The sequence below is a fragment of the Podarcis vaucheri genome, assembly GCF_965113315.1.
Source record: "Podarcis vaucheri genome assembly, chromosome: 7".
NCBI lineage: Eukaryota > Metazoa > Chordata > Lepidosauria > Squamata > Lacertidae > Podarcis > Podarcis vaucheri.
The window spans coordinates 52,334,090-52,350,454 of NC_138765.1; the positions used below are offsets into that span (position 1 = coordinate 52,334,090).

General features: G+C 46.2%; 1 protein-coding gene across 1 annotated transcript in view; it reads left to right on the forward strand.

Annotated features, from left to right (window-relative positions):
• Positions 1-16,365, forward strand: part of JPH3 (junctophilin 3) — an 86,272-nt gene that overhangs the window by 14,643 nt on the left and 55,264 nt on the right. The window contains exon 2 of the mRNA XM_082229194.1: positions 8,140-8,917. Coding sequence (XP_082085320.1) covers positions 8,140-8,917 — 778 coding nt within the window. The remainder of the gene's footprint in view (positions 1-8,139; positions 8,918-16,365) is intronic.

Consider the following 16,365-nt stretch of genomic DNA (forward strand, 5'->3'; position numbering starts at 1 on the left):
CAGCCTGCCTTTCTTTACAGCACTTTCTTCCTTCTCTAATAGCCTTGTTACCTCTCCCCCTGCTCATTTCAGGCAGAGGTGGCCTTTGCGGCTCTGCTGCCTTCTGCTTGATCATTGGTATTTTCCAAAGAAGCCTGTTGCTTAATCACACAGGCTGGAAGAAGGAAATATTACTCAGTCTCTGGAGGGAAAGAGTCCAGAACAATGGGCTTCTTTAAAAAGAAAAACCTACCAACCAAATCAGCCACCCAAATAAGCAGCCAAAGTGATAGTCACCTGGAACAGAAGCTGAGGAGCTAAGCTGAAGCAGAGGCAAATTCGCTCTCCCGAATGTGATTGTATCTATTTAAATCTATTTTATCCAAATTCAGAAGAAATAAAAAAAGGACACTGCCATTCCAGGTCAAACTTATTTGTCCATCTAGTTCAGTACAGTCTACTCTGACTGGCAGCCATTCTCCAATGTCTCCAACAGAGACACCTTTCCTATTGCCTTCCTGTATGATCCTCTTAGTTCAAGATACTGGCTATCAAATGAAATCTGAATGTCAGATTAGCACTGTGTAAGGATACAAGCGAAGAAGCTTAAGTTCCAATTCATGCCAACTTGTTTAAATCAAACTGGAAAATTTGTTTATGCATTTATCTTGTACATTTCAACTTCATTAGATCCAGTTAACTGGATTCCTAACCCAAGTCCATGTTTGGCATGCATTAATTAATTTTATTAACTCAAAATCAGGGTGATGTGTTGCTTTAATTAAGGCAGCACGCAGACAAGTTTAAATCCTCCTGTGAGTTATTTCCAGTGCCTGGGGGCGGTAACCAACTAAGTCTTACTCAGAGTAGACCCACTGAAATTAATGAACTAACTTAGTTGGTCTTTAAGGTGCTACTGGAAGGAATTTTTTTATTTTGACTATGGCAGACCAACACGGCTACCTATCTGTAATGGATCTATGTTTGCCATGGACATGAATTTCTAGAGGTCTGTTCTGAGCAGGACTAACATTGGATAACAACCCCGAACAAAGAAACAGATAGCTTCCTTTCCCCCCACTCCACATTTTATACGCCCTCAACATGCTCCCCCAAACACATACCTTAATAAGATTTTTGATAAGGTTTTGATAAGATGCTACTCTGGGAGATGCAGGTGGAGTTGAGAGCTATATATAATCCTGTAGTGTTATATGCACATACCCTCCAACATTTATCTGATGAAAATAGGGACATCCGATTTATTTAAACCCCTCCTATCTGACTGGGTTGCCCCAGCCACTCGGGGCATCTTCCAGCATATATAAAAACACAATAAATAAGCTGCCTTCAGATGTCTTCTAAACATTATATAGTTACTTATCTCCTTGGCTTGGGGGTGGGAATGGAGTCAAATGACACCCCACCCTCCAACATTTCTCTGATGAAAATAGGGATATCCTAAGGAAAAGTGGGACATTCCGGGATCAAATAAGGACCTGGGATGGCTTCTGTATATCTGGGACTTTCCCTGGAAAATAGGGAAACTTGGAGGGTTTGTATGCTGTCTAGGCACCCTCAACTCTGTGAAGCAACGAGTGTTTTCACAGCTCCTTTGTTTTCCAGCAGCAGAATCTTCCTGCATTTTTTCTTCCTTCCATTTCTGCACTGCCATATGAGTGTGGACTGAAGCAGAGCTATTCCCCTTGCACTGCCCTATTCCAGAGCCAGAGAACATGCAGCCCACCTCCTATGTTTATTTGTATTTGGGTACAGGACAAGTGAGCAACACACCAGCCTCATGTTATGCAGCCCCCCCAACACCTCCTGTTCTCTGCTCTATTCTTCCATCCCAACAGAATTCCTAGCCTCCTCCTCATTTCCCCTTTATTTACCATGGATTTTTAACGTGTAATCCTCTCCATCTCCTTCTGTGTTTTTAAGAACAATTAGATGGGGCAGTATTTTATTTAAAGAAAGTAAACTTTTTAAAAAAACCTTTTGCTGGTTGTCTTGGAGAAAAGCTGTCTGAGAAGAAACTGGTAGGTTTCTGCCATGCATAGCACACTAAAGTCAGAAAGGAATTACTTTCACTTGCTTTCTAGAACAGTAGCTCTGTTGTACTAAATAAATCAATCTTCCATATACTTTTTTTGAGAACAACTTTTTTAAAAAAGCAGTGGGGCTCACTTCTTATCAAGCCTGCATAGGTTTCGGAATTTTAATGTGAGGTCACCAGGATGAGAAGTGATGCAAGGTGATCTTTATTCCAGGTTAGTCAGTCCCAAACACTCTTTTGCCTGGCTCCTTTCACCACTGGCATCTGCCCCCCACCCCACAGATAACCATCGAAGGAATGCAACCCTGGACAGCAACTAAATTGACCACCCCAGAACAAAGGATGCAGCCTTTGAAAGTGGTCTCTCCCCATCATTATTTCAGTGGCAATAGAACAGAAATAGTTACTCATAAGAAGAACTCAGCATGGTTGTTGGTTTTTTAAACAACAACACCCATCTCCCATCAGCATTCTGGTGTTGTCATTGTTGCAGTAATCCAATTTTCTACATTTTCCCCAAGAGCATCCCCATGCACGGGAGTCTAAACTGGAGGTCACTAGAGCATGAATAATGGTGGCAATATCAACTGTGTAGCCTCTGTCTCAAAGGTGTTCAATACTAAAGTGCCCAAGTTATGTGGCTGCACTCACTCAATCTCTTCCCAGTTCAGCAAAATGTCCCACTGTTTTTGAAAGCCATATGGGTCAGTGGCGTAGCGTGGGGGGTGCAGGGGGGGCCGGCCGCACCGGGCGCAACATCTGGGGGTTAGGGGGCGCAAATCCACGGGTTAGGGGGCGGAAATTACTTGCCTTGCCCCGGGTGCTGACAACCCACGCTACGCCACTGATATGGGTTGCTTTCTCTGTGTCTGCAGTGCAGTCGGCATTATTAAAAAAACCCTCACCCAACATCTCTCTCTCTCTCTCTTTCCTGTGTGCTTTTAACTGCTGCTTGATGGAGATTCGACAGGTGCACATTTTCCCTGTCATGGTGCACCTGTTGAATTTCTACATGCCTTGTAAAGCTCCCCCTCATTGGTTGCCTACTGAAAGACACATCAGTGGGAACTCCTTTTGCTTTTTCCAAGCGATGAGGCTCCCTTCTGAACTGTGACTCCCCAGGCTCATCGCTGTGGGTCTGTGGGAATATATTTTCCGAGGACCCAGCAATACAACCAACTCGCTCATGAGCCTCATCTCTGAGTCCTCACCCTCCTCCTTTTGGTCCTTATCCTAATCCCTAATCTTTCCCTACTTCCCATCGCTAATCCTATAAATCCTCCATTAATCCTATCTGTCTCGTTCTCTCTCCATCACCCTTCTCTGTCTTTATGTGTGTGCTGGGGGCGGGTGGGGGAGACAGTGACGAACCTATGGAGGCTGCATTTTCATATTCTCCCACAGTAATATTTAATAGGCCCTGGAGCCATATCTCCCTCCCTCCCACATACACACAGAGAATTCATACCTGATCCTGGAGCACACTTGCTTCCGCTACCCATCCATTCAAACTGCCTTGCTTGGGAAAAAGACCTGAGAACTTTTTTTGGTGTGCAGGGAATTTAAAAGAGCTCCTATGGATCAGATTAAAGGTTCATCTGGTCTAGACTTTCGTTCAAGGTGGCAGATGTGATTCTCCACCTCCTCATCTGTTCCTCACAGTAACCCTGTGAGGTAGGGGAGGCTGAGAGATCCAGTGACCGCCCTAAGGTCACCCAGAGAGTTTCATGGCTAAGTAGGGGCTTGAGCTGTGGTCTCCCGGGTCCTAGTTCAACACTCTCAACCATTACACCACAATGGAAGCTTGATGTTTTCAGGAAGCTCACGAGAAGGCAATGACAGCAACAGCCCTCCCTTGTTGTTGTTTTCACCCATTATTGGCATTGTGGTACACTTACCCCTGGGCATGGAGTTTCCATTTCAGCCTCAGAACTCATAGTCATTGACAGGCCTACTAATGTTCTCCATGTAGCTGCCCGATCTTCTTTTAAAGTTGTCCAATGCTTCAGTCCTAACTCCACTGTGAATAAGCCCCATTGAATTCAGTGCGACTTTCTTCTGATTATACAGGCTTGGGATTGTCCTGAAAACCATTGTTAACTGCATAGCAAAAACTGTGCATATTTGTAACATCTACCCTTAGGACTGATGAGCGTTGCAGCCCCAAATACCTGAAAGGCACCAGGTTGGGGATGGCAGCGGATGTAAAGTATTCTTATCCTGCCCTTTGGCCAAAAGAGGCTCCCAGAGAAGCTTACAGATGTCAGCAATATGACAGTCCCTGCCTTCAGGCTTACATGTCTAAAATACACAATACAAAAGGAAAAGGGATTGGGAGGGAGGAAGGGAAAAGGAAAGCCAGGCACAATTTCTTTGCTACATGTAATGACTGGCAAAAATAGAAAGGTTTCAAGGAGAGGATCAAAAGTCAAAAGTTGCTGGTCTTTCAGCAGATCCGATGGGAAGGGTCAAATTTCTCTCCCTCTCCTGTAGCCTGATGAGAACCACTGGTGTAGGTTTGTGCGTTCTAAGATTTCTGGGCTTTAAGGGAAGAGAGACGTTAATATGCAATGCATGGGAAAGGTGTTTCTCCCTCTCTCCTAATCCTAGAGGACATCCAAGGAAGATTCAGGACAGGTGAAAGAAAGCCACTCTGAGGTCCTTGTAGGAAGGGTAGTGATGTGCTTCATGCAGCACATAGTTACTCCATGGAATTTGTGCCCACAAGAGGCAGTGATGGTCACCAACTTAAATGGCTCTGAAATAGGATTAGACAAATTCATAGAGGGGAGGGCTATTCAATGGCAGAGGAAGCGGGTGTGGGGGATACAGTTTGCCCTGGGTGTCATCATGGGGTGTGTGTGTGTGACAAAATGAGTTAAAAATAAAATAAAAATGGGCTCACCAAACTTATTAGGAGTGACGTGGTGGCTTAGGCACCTGCAGGTTCCGCGCTGCCTGAAACAGCAGTGTGGGTCTTGCCTCTCCCTACTGCCTCTCCCTCAGCAGCCCTACAGCTGGGGGGGGAGGCGGCGGAGAGGCCCCAAGTGTTGGAGAGGTGTGCCTCGTCCCCATAGGCAGCTTGCCCCGCCCCCACGGACAGATTGCCCCACCCTGGCTGCTGGACACGCCCCTGCATCAGGCACCCGAGCAGCTAGCTACGCCACCGGGGATATTGATGGTTGATAGCTATGATGCTCTGCCTTCATGGATGGAGGCAGTAACACTTGTGAAAACCAGTTGCTAGAAACCAAGAGGGCTCCTGCGCTCAGATCCTGCTTGTGGGTTTCCCACATGCATCTGGTAGGCCACTGTGAGATTAGGATGCTGGACTAGATAGGCCATTTTAGAGAGAGAGAAGAGTGTCCAGGCACAAGGGACAGAATGGGAGAAAGGGCAAACTTTAAAAAAATGTTCAAAAGAACATTTCCCACAACCGCAGAATCTTTTTTGTCAAGGATAATCATAACAGAAGTTACAAAAAAACACACCCAATAAGCAGAGAAATTTGTTCCAGGCAACTGCTACATGTGTGTTATTAGCACAAAAATGGAAAATAGATAAGGTACCAATGAAAGAAGAGTGGCATCTCAGATTGTTAGAATGTGCAGAATTAACAGGCATGATCACTAGAATAAGAAACCAAAACGAAAAAAGATATAAGGAGGACTGGGTATTATTTATTGATTATATGAAAAATTATTATAAGCAGACAATTAGCCGAGGAGGATAGTAATATTTTCAACAACATAAGTTAGAACTAGAATTGACAGGAGGAGCAGAGAAAGATTGGGGAAACGAAGAAAACACAAGAGGAAGTGAAAGATAAAAGGAACCATGGAAGGAGAGGAAGGGAAGTCAGTCAATGCCTGTTGGTTGTTTTTTTTAAATGTACTAGAATATGTAATATGCAATATGCAATTTTCTTTTTCCTGTTTCCTATTACTTTCGGAGGGAGTTGTTTAGTTTTTTTATTGTGTTGAAATGTATCAGAAATGCAAAATAAATAAAAAAGAATGGGAGAAAGGGCAGAGTCATTTAAGACAAGGGATCATAGTAGGTCCATAGCAAACTCATTTGCCCCAGTCCTTCTGGGCATGCTTTGGACTAATGGTTTTCCTACGGCAGGAGTATGTCAGCTTCCGCATGATTTTTCAACAGCTGGAACAGAAAGGGAACTAATTATTGGCTGGACATTGTATTAGGACCCTCTTATTCCATCACCAGAGCAGGTTGAGCATATATAACTTGAAGGGGTCTTACCCTGATTATGCCTCTGAATACCAGTTGCTGGGAATTGCAAGTAGGCAGAGTTCTGCTGTGTTTGTGTCCAGCTTGCAGGCTTCCCACAGGCCTCTGCTTGGCCACTGTGAGAATAGGATGCTGGATTAGATCACCATCATCATTTTTAATTTGTATACCGTCTTTCTGTCTTACAATACTCAAGGCGGTTTACAAGCTGAAGAAACAAAAAAATGTACATCTTATAACAATCTAATGCAATACAAAAATGTGATAATAAAATATAACTTTAAAATAGGCAACCTACCATACATCAAAAAAGTAACATTCAACAATCATTAGAATAGCATTAAATAACAACAACAAAATATAAAAGTTAATCAGAAATCCACTCGACAGTTACAACAAATAATTTCTAAACTATAATCAATAAAACGACGGCAAGCCACAGTACATAAAATAATACAATGCACATTGAGAAGCAAAAACTAGAGGGTGGGGCAAGGCAGGTGGAAGGAGGCCTTGCCTGATGGAGTCTCTCCCCTCACAGTTCTTCCTCCTGGACCAACTCCCTTATGGAGGGTGGGGCAAGATGGGCTTGATCCAACAGGCTCTTCTTATATTGGATGAAAGACCGCCCAAGAAACCTATGAAAACCACTCTGAGGTCCCTGTAGGGAGGGTGGTGTATAAATGTATTAAATCAGTGTTCTTCAGTCTTGGGTCCCCAGATGTTGTTGGATTACAACTCCCATCAACCCCAGCCAGCCTTCCTAATGGTCAGGGATGATGGGAGTTGTAGTCCAACAATGTCTGGGGAGCCCAGATTGAAGAACAATGTAATAAATAACTTTTTTAAAAAAAAGGTTCCTTTTAATGTTAGCAGATGCTATGTAATACATTCCACTGACCTCTTCTGGACTGATGCAGAACTGCTCTGCAGTGCTTCTGCCTTTCAGCCAGAGAGATTGTGCAGGACAGTCTCCCCACCCTCTGCTCCTGCAAAGGCCTTCATGCAGCATTGTGCTGACAAATAATTTGGCCTTTGCCTGTTGGAAATAACACCCTCCCCCCCACCACAAAAATCTAAGTCTCTTTTTGCCAGTGGGAAATGCTTCATTGCAATTGCAATTCCACCCTGTCACTTTTCAAAATGTGACAAGTTCAGATGTTCGTAGAATTTCCTGCATTGTGGAGAATTGGACTAGATCCGTGGTTCCCAACGTAAGCCACAAGCCACACAGGGGGGCAATATGATTTTTAAGGAGGGCAATTCAAGAATGAGTTATTAACAGTGAATGGCCTTTTAGGCTTCCTCCACGTGAATAGGAGTTCACTTTTTGAATAATAAGAATTATATGTCACAAGGGAAGAAGAAGAAGAGGAAGAGTTTGGATTTGATATCCCGCTTTTCACTACCCGAAAGAGTCTCAAAGCGGCTAACATTCTCCTTTCCCTTCCTCCCCCACAACAAACACTCTGTGAGGTGAGTGGGGCTGAGAGACTTCACAGACGTGTGACTGGCCCAAGGTCACCCAGCAGCTGCATGTGGAGGAGCGGGGACGCGAACCCGGTTCACCAGATTACGAGACTACCGCTCTTAACCACTACACCACACTGGGGAGGGGGCATCAGGATTTTAGAGATGCTTAGGTGGGGCATGGCCAAAAGAAGGTTGGGAACCACTGGACTAGATGATCCACAGGGTCCCTTCCAACTCTACAATGCTCTGATTCTATGACTTGCAGTCCTGTGAGTGCAAGGAGCTTCCACTTGGAAGGGACTGTGTTGCTCAGAGGGCGCTGCTACCACCAGCCTGCTAACCCACCCGCTTTTCCTTTCCCGCCTCTTTACTCACAGGGACATACCAAGGCCAGTGGCTTGGAGGGATGCGCCAGGGATACGGCGTCCGGCAGAGCGTACCGTACGGCATGGCTGCGGTTATCCGATCCCCACTAAGGACCTCCATCAATTCTCTGCGCAGCGAACACACCAATGGCACAGCGCTGCACCCAGATTCTTCGCCTGCCCTGGCCGGAAGCCCTGCCGTCTCCCGGGGCGGCTTCGTCCTGATGGCTCACAGTGATGCTGAGATCCTCAAGAGCAAGAAAAAGGGCATCTTCCGACGCTCCCTCCTGAGCGGGCTCAAGCTGCGCAAGTCCGAATCCAAGAGTTCCTTGGCCAGCCAGAGGAGCAAGCAGAGCTCTTTCCGCAGCGAGGCGGGCATGAGCACGGTCAGCTCCACGGCCAGCGACATCAACTCCACCATCAGCCTGGGTGAAGGGGAGGCCGAGCTCTCCGTCATCGAAGACGACATCGATGCCACCACCACTGAGATCTACGTGGGCGAGTGGAAGAACGATAAGCGGTCGGGCTTCGGGGTCAGCCAGCGCTCCGACGGGCTCAAGTATGAAGGCGAGTGGGCCAACAACAAGCGCCACGGCTACGGCTGCATGACCTTCCCCGACGGCACCAAGGAGGAGGGGAAGTACAAGCAGAACATCCTTGTGAGCGGCAAGCGGAAGAACCTCATTCCGCTGAGGGCCAGCAAGATCCGTGAGAAGGTGGACCGAGCTGTCGAGGCAGCCGAACGGGCAGCCACCATCGCCAAACAAAAAGCGGAGATTGCAGCTTCCAGGTAAGGCTGCTGCTGGGTTGTCAGAGGAGCAGCAGGAGGGTGTCCTGCGTATATCTGTGGTTCCAGTTTCTGAAGGGAAGGTGGGGTGATTGTGTGTGGGACTTCCACCACTGGGCTGTGGTGGGACATAATTCAGTGGCATCTCTCTGTTATGGATGGTACCACGAGGTGGAATAACAAGGCCAGAACAACAAGTCTGTAATATAGAGGGCGGAACTACTGTGAACTTGGGCCCTGAACAGAGCAGTCCTGGGTGAAGGCCCGGCTCATTCTTCCTTTTTGCACTGAGCTCCTAATCAAAACTTATATTGCTATTTTGATGCTGCTTCAGCACTGTAATCTGAATGACATATTGAGGGCTTGGTTGGTCTGTCTGCTTGATGCTCAGAGCACACAAGGGTTGTTTTTTGGCTGTGAGTCAGGAGAAGGGAAGCAAAGATTCCAACTGGAGGGAGAACAAAACAGGAAACGGGCGGTGTGTGAATCTGATAAATGTTCTCAACAGATCAAGATGAGGTTGATGGGAGCAAGGAACCACAGCAGCTGAGCGGACCAAAGAGGGAGATCCCGGGCTGCACTTGCCTTAAATGAGGCAAGCCACACCCCCTGAGGCACCTCCTCCCAAGGTCGGAAGTGGCTTTCTCAACAGATCAAGATGAGGTTGATGGGAGCAAGGAAAATGGGGCTGGGGAGAAAGCGGGGAGTAGAAACTCAGCTTGTGGATCTGCCTCTGTCTGCCTGAAATCCAAGGCAAGATGTTTAAGAGAGACGTGTGGGGTCCAGAATGTGTATAGTTCCCATGCACTTTCACCTGACCCTAAGACAGGAGGGGGAAGAAGCTGACCCTCCAGATGTTGTAGGACTCTACCTAATTTCAGAAGGAGGCCGCTTGATAGGTGATAGTCTTCTGATGGTGGTCTTGGGCTATAGGCCAGCATTTTAGGCCTGCTGTGTACTTCTTAAAGACACCAGGGTTGTTTCCAGTTTGCCTGTTCATGCCACAACAGTCCATGCAACACAATACATTCTTCTGTCCCACACAAAGTTCTCTGTTTACTGTAAAGTACAGAAGAAAGCATCAATAACAGTAGGTGCAAGTAATGAAGGTAAGCCTAACTATGGCACTTGGCCACAATGTCTGTGTTCCACCACCACTGTTGGGGGTACTATGCCTCTGAATAATACCAGTTTCTGGGAATCCCAAGTGCTGCTGTTTCACTCAGGTCCTGCTTGAGGGCTTCCTGTTGGGGCATCTGGTTGGTCACTGTGAGAACAGGATGCTGGCCTAGATGGACCTCCTTTGGCCTGATCCAGCTGCAGGGCTCTTCTTGTGTTCTTTTAGTGTACTGTGTGTTGGTTCAAATCCTAACTTGGCCATAAGGATCAGGGGGAGGCTCTGGATAGGTCCCCATCTCACAGCATGGCTTCCCTCAGTAGGTTCATTATGAAGAACCTACTGAAGTTGGTGTTACATTTCCTGTGCTGTGCAAGGTTCGCATGATACATACTGACTGAAGTAAGTACAATCCAGAGCAAATACCAGTCATCTCCTTCCCCTCTTAAAAAAAAAGTCATAGCTAGTATATTTGCACAGGTATGGGGCTTCCTTCCTAGAACAACGACGTTTTGTGTTTCAGGATGCCTGGAATTCAAATTTCCTTGAGTCAGAGATTTGAGAGGAGGTAGAATGTCCAAAGCTGGAAAAATCCCAGGTGCCCTTTTGCCCAAGTGCCTAAAATGAGACACCTGTGCCTAAGTAATTTGCCATTTTTGCTTCCTGCCCCTGCCAGTGTGATCTTGGAATCTGGGGATGTTTTTCCATCCCAAGGAGCAGACTAGCACTTGCCTAGAATGGAGAGCAGCATCGCATATCTTGGAAGAAGGCTGAGAATCTCCCTCTCTCTCTTTTTTGCGGGGGGGGGGGATCATAGCCAACCCTCTCCACTTCCTTTTCAGACAGGCTCTTGAGGATGGCCCCAGTTTTGGCCTCTCTTCAGCCCACAGCTTCTCTCTGCCAGAGAGCAGGGGACTGTGCGTACCCAGAAAAAAGACAGTAAAATCAAACCAGCACACCCAGGGACAGCACAGACAGTTTCTGCCCAGATGAAGGAGGCTTTTTGAGAAAAAATAATAATTGCTGAGCAATGCTTAGCACCTGCGGGACAGACCCAGTTTTACCCCTATTGTTTAATTACACAGATCTTTCAGTTTTAATTACATTTTCAACACGCACGCGCACACAAAAGTCTGTGCTGTGGAACACTGATAATTCTCTCTTTCTTTCTTTCTTTCTTTCTTTCTTTCTTTCTTTCTTTCTTTCTTTCTTTCCTTCTTTAAGGATTTCACACCTTGCTGCCCATCATCATATGCTGGGGCCATAAGTCTCTGTCTTTTTCAAACATGAGGTCCACCTTTAACCCTATCATATAATGTGGAACCCAGTTTAGGTTTTTTTAAACATGCATGTTCCTCTTTCCACATTAATCAATGGCTGCTAGCCATGATAGCTATGCTGCCCCTCTGCAGTTGCAGGCAATAATACTCCTGAATACCAGTTGCTGGAAACGACAGGAGGGGAGGGTGCGCTGGTGCTTGAATCCTGCTCACAGGTTTCCCACAGGAATCTGGTTGGCAACTGTGAGAACAGGATGCCGGATTAGATGGGCCATTGGCTTAGTTCTTTTATTTACTAAATTTATATACCACCCTTGATCCGAGAATCACAGGGTGGTTTACCACATAAAAACACAAAAGGACATGATGACCTGATAACAAACAAAACAATAGCCCTTTCCGCACACACAGTTTAGAAGGCTATGGCTTGATCCATCAGGCTCTCCTTATGTTCTTAATCCAGTGATGGCCAAATTTAGCCCTCCAGCTGTTTTGGGACTACAACTCCCATCATCCCTAGCTAACAGGACCAGTGGTCAAGGATGATGGGAATTGTAGTCGCAAAACAGCTGGAGGTTCATGTTTGGACTTCACTGTCTTAATCCTTCTCCCTATTACTTTTTCAGCCCATATTATCTGCACCGCAGCCAGGCACTTTAACAGCTGTTCCTTTTCCAGACAGAACCACGGGGGTTGGTTTATGTGTGCTTGGGAAAGAGGGGTAAAGATTTCTAACAGCAAATTCATAGCATCCACACCAAAGTACTTCCTGGCATCTTTTGTGGAAACCAAGGCTGTTGAGTCTGTATAGAGCTGGTATAAATATGACAAGTAGGCTTACTTTGCTTTTCTCCCAGCCTTTCCAAGTCTCCTTAAAAATATCAGTTGTTGTGGTGCCCTGGTATGGCCCACCTTCGAGGAGTCTGTGGCCCACTTGTGGCCATAACTCACTACTTAAAGACCAGCATGCTGTAACAGCTGGAACAAGTTTTCCAATCTGCTCCCTTCTCAATGCATTTTAACGACAGGAATATTTCCATCCACTCAGATTGGGTTTCGGATGATGGTGGGTGAGTGGAGGAGAGTCCTCAGCGTGACCCACTTTCCGTAATCTCTCTCATCTTGTTTCTTCATGTGTGAGTGTGTGACTCATCTGGGTGCCTCAATGCCTCTTTGTATGATTGAGATTCAGGGGTGATAATCTCATGGTTTAAACTCCAGCAATGGAGGTGTCTCATCTGTCCACTGTCTTGGTGTTGTTATACTGGGGCTGTTATTCTGAGAGCAACCTCTGACTGGCTGGGGTCCAAGGCTCCTACAATATCCTCTTTTGATTGCAGTTCCTTTTGCTGGGTCAAAGGTTGCTTTGAGGCTAGCTAGAGTAAGGTTACCAGAGTGTTTTTCAATGAATCCGGGGACACTTTTTTTTTAAAAAAAAGAGAGAAAAGTTATTAAAAAAGAAGAAGTAGTAATATCTTCTCTTCTGTGGTCTCCTCTGTCGCATGGCCTTCCTCTGGGCCCTGGCCAGGTGTCCTTGCCCTCCCGGTGCTCTCCTACCTCTCCTTCTCAGCGGTGGTGGCACAACAAAGTCGGGGCTTCTTTCTTTCTTTCTTTCTTTCTTTCTTTCTTTCTTTCTTTCTTTCTTTCTTTCTCTCTCTCTCTCTCCTCCATCTCCGTCTCCTCTCCCCTTTCCTTTTGTGTTGGCTCCAGGTTTTTCCTGGCCCTGGAGCGCCGCTGGGCAGTTGGCTAGGTGGCCAGCGTTCTCACTCCCGGCTCAATTTGGGTCACAGAGATGTGTGTGTGTCAGTGGCTCCCCCAGTTGATGAACCGGGCGTCCCTGGTTCCTCTTCGGTAGTGGCGGCAGCAGCGGCAGCGGCAGCGGCAGTCTCAGCAGCCCAGAGCCAGCCTGGTAGCTTCAGGAGCTGCTCGCTGCTGTGGCGCCCACCATGTTGCCTCGTCGGAAGTCCCCATATGATGTGTCTTGTGCCATTGAACCAATTACGCAACATTCATTCCCTACTAATAAATCTACAACACTTAAAATATAAATCTGGGGACATTAAATGAAATCCAGGGACATTCTGGGGATGGATTTGTCAGGGGACAGATTTGTAAATCTGGAAACTGTCCCTGGGAAACAGGGACGTCTGGTAACCATAAAATATAGCCCTTTTAGCAGGGCTGAGGCCCTGCTCCTCCATAGCCAGCTAGAATCAGTTCTATCAGAGTGGCTCCACATGACCTATAATATAGCCTTACATCCTCCTTATAAACTGCAGTGCTAACCAAGGGTACCAAAGGAGCTTGCAGGTGTAATCTCAGAGCCACTGTCTATAATCGTTGAGAATTCTTGGAGAAGAGCTGAGGTCCCTGCAGAATGGAGGTGGGCAAATATTGTCTGTCCCCATCTTCAAAGGGGGGGGGGGGCGGGGAGAGAGACCCAGACAACTACTGACCGGTCAGCTTCACATTGATACCAGGAAATGTCCTAGAACAGATAATTCAACAGTACATTTGTAAGCACTTAGAAAAGGATGCTGTGATTATCAAGATTGAACATGAGTAGCTCAAAAACAAGCCATGCCTAACAAATCTCATTTCTTCTTTTTTTATAGAGTTATAAGTTTGGTAGATCAGGAGAATGCTGTGGATGTAGTGTATCTTGATTTCAGTAAGGCTTTTTGACAAAGTCCCCCATAAATGTGTTAAAATGTGGGCTGGATGAGGTAGCTGTTAGGTGGATTTGTAGCAATGCCAAAGAGTGCTTGTTATTGGTTCCTCAGTATCCTGCAAAAAAAAGTGACAAGTGGGGTGCCGCAGGGTTCTGTCCTGGGCACGTTATTGTTCAACGTCTTTATAAACAACCTGGACAAAGGAATTGAGGAGATGCTCATCAAATTTGCAGATGATGCCAAACTGGAAGGGGTAACTAATGTCGACTAATATTGAACAGATGCCCTCAGAAGGTTGTGGACTCTCCTTCCTTGGGGGTTTTAAAGCAGAGTTTGGATGGCCATCTGTCATGGATGCTTTAGTTGAGATTCCTGCATTGCAGGGGCTTGGTCTAGATGACCCTTGGGACCCCTTTCAACTCCACAGTTTGATGATTCTATGAATCCCCAATGGAACAGTATAAGAGGAAATGCAGGCTACTTTTGAAGTAACAGGGACCATTTTTGTTCCTGCACTTTCACTCCCTTGCAACTAGATCATAGGAATGAAGGAAGCTGCCTTATCCCATTGATTCATCTAGCTCTGTATTGGTTACACTGATCAGCAGCAGCAGCTCTCCAGGTGCATTGCAATAGTCCAGCCTTGAGATCACCAATGCATGCATCAAAGTACAGTGGTACTTCTGGATATGAATGGGATCCGTTCCGGAGCCCTGAAGTAAATGTAACCCGTGACTGCACATCTGTGTGTGTGCGGGTAGCGTTTCGCCATTTCCGCACATGCACATGATGTCATTTTGAGCATCTGCGCATGCGCGAGCAGCGAAACCCAGAAGTAACGCACTCCATTACTTCCGGGTCGCTGCAGAGCGCAACCCGAAAATACTTAACTTGAAGCTACTTCAACCCGAGGTATGACTGTAATGAGTGCATCCTGGAATTGCCGTTGCTGGTTTACCAGCGCAAACTGGTCAAAGGTGCTCCTGGATTAGCTGTCCTTCTGCTTCTTCCAATGCAGCCTGAAGCCTGTTTTTCTCCACATGAAAAATGTTCCTCTCCTTTCCTTCCATTCTTAAGAGAAACACTTGAACATGTGCGAGGAATGTCAACAGTCGGTGTGCAGGGGAGAGCAAGCTAATGATGTTTTCAGGACACTGTAACCCCAAAAAGAAATCGAGCCGTTCTTTCCACAGACAACTTGTTGGATTTATGCAAAAGTTCCTGGCAGATGAATGTGGCTATCCTAGCAGGCCTCGTAAATCCCACAAAACTCTCACTCAGATTGAGGAGAGGGAAACAACTCCTTGAATCCTCGGAAATGCCCTTCTGCATCATGTGGTGCCTTGCAGGGAAGCTGGCTTCTGCTTGCAACACATTCTTCTCTGGATTTTTTTCTGAATGAGACTGGAATGAATGAGGATGGGAAAGGAGGAGGGGTTGGGTGAGCATTCCAGCTTTACTGGATTAGATTAATTGTATGTTTCAATCATGTAGAAGATGGATGCTTAAAGCCCTTTATCAGCAAGCTGCTGGCTCCCTTATCTGCGTACGTGAATGAACCCTGTGGGTTATGCTAGCTTTTGTGTTCAATGGATTAAGTATATTTGCAAAAATTGTTGTCAGAACTGGAGAGAAAACAGATTGTTGAACATGGCTGAGGCTAGATCTCTCTACTTGTGGCTTTGGTTGCAGATTTTCCATGGTGATGGGATTGTGGGTGGGTCCAGTTGGGAGAAGAAGAAAAAACCCATCTTCCACCAAGAAGATGAAACAATTTCCATAGACTTTATTAACACAGATGCTGTCTTGGTGTTTGCATTTCATGGGGCTACAAAACAGACACATAGGTGAATGCAGAGCAGATAATGTGGTTGATTTAAGGATTGGCAAACAAAGTTTTAATCTGTGGGGGAGATAATTTCTTCCAGGTATGCAGAAATATATACCGTATTTTTTGCACCATAACACTCACTTTTTTTCCTCCTAGAAAGTAAGGGGAAATGTCTGTGCGTGTTATGGTGGGAATGCCTTCGGATGGCGGGGGGATCTGCTGCAGTCGTGAGCAGAGGATCCATGGTTCCCCTTCCTTTCCTGGGGAAGAGAGAGGGACAGAGAACCTGCTTGCTTTAAAGGAGCAAAGCGGGAGAGGAGAGGAGCCTTCTCCTCTTATACCCCTCTTCTGCATTATTAACAGCATCCTTCTGCACCCACCCCATGTGTGTTCCTTGCCCCTTGAGTGCTTTTCCTTCCCTCCCCACTTAAAACTTGGTACAAAGCACGGATCCACATGGATTTTTGCACTGGGTCACCCCAAATTCACCATCAGATCACATAGCATGTCCATGGCTACAGCTTTCACCAAAAAAATCACGCACCCACTGT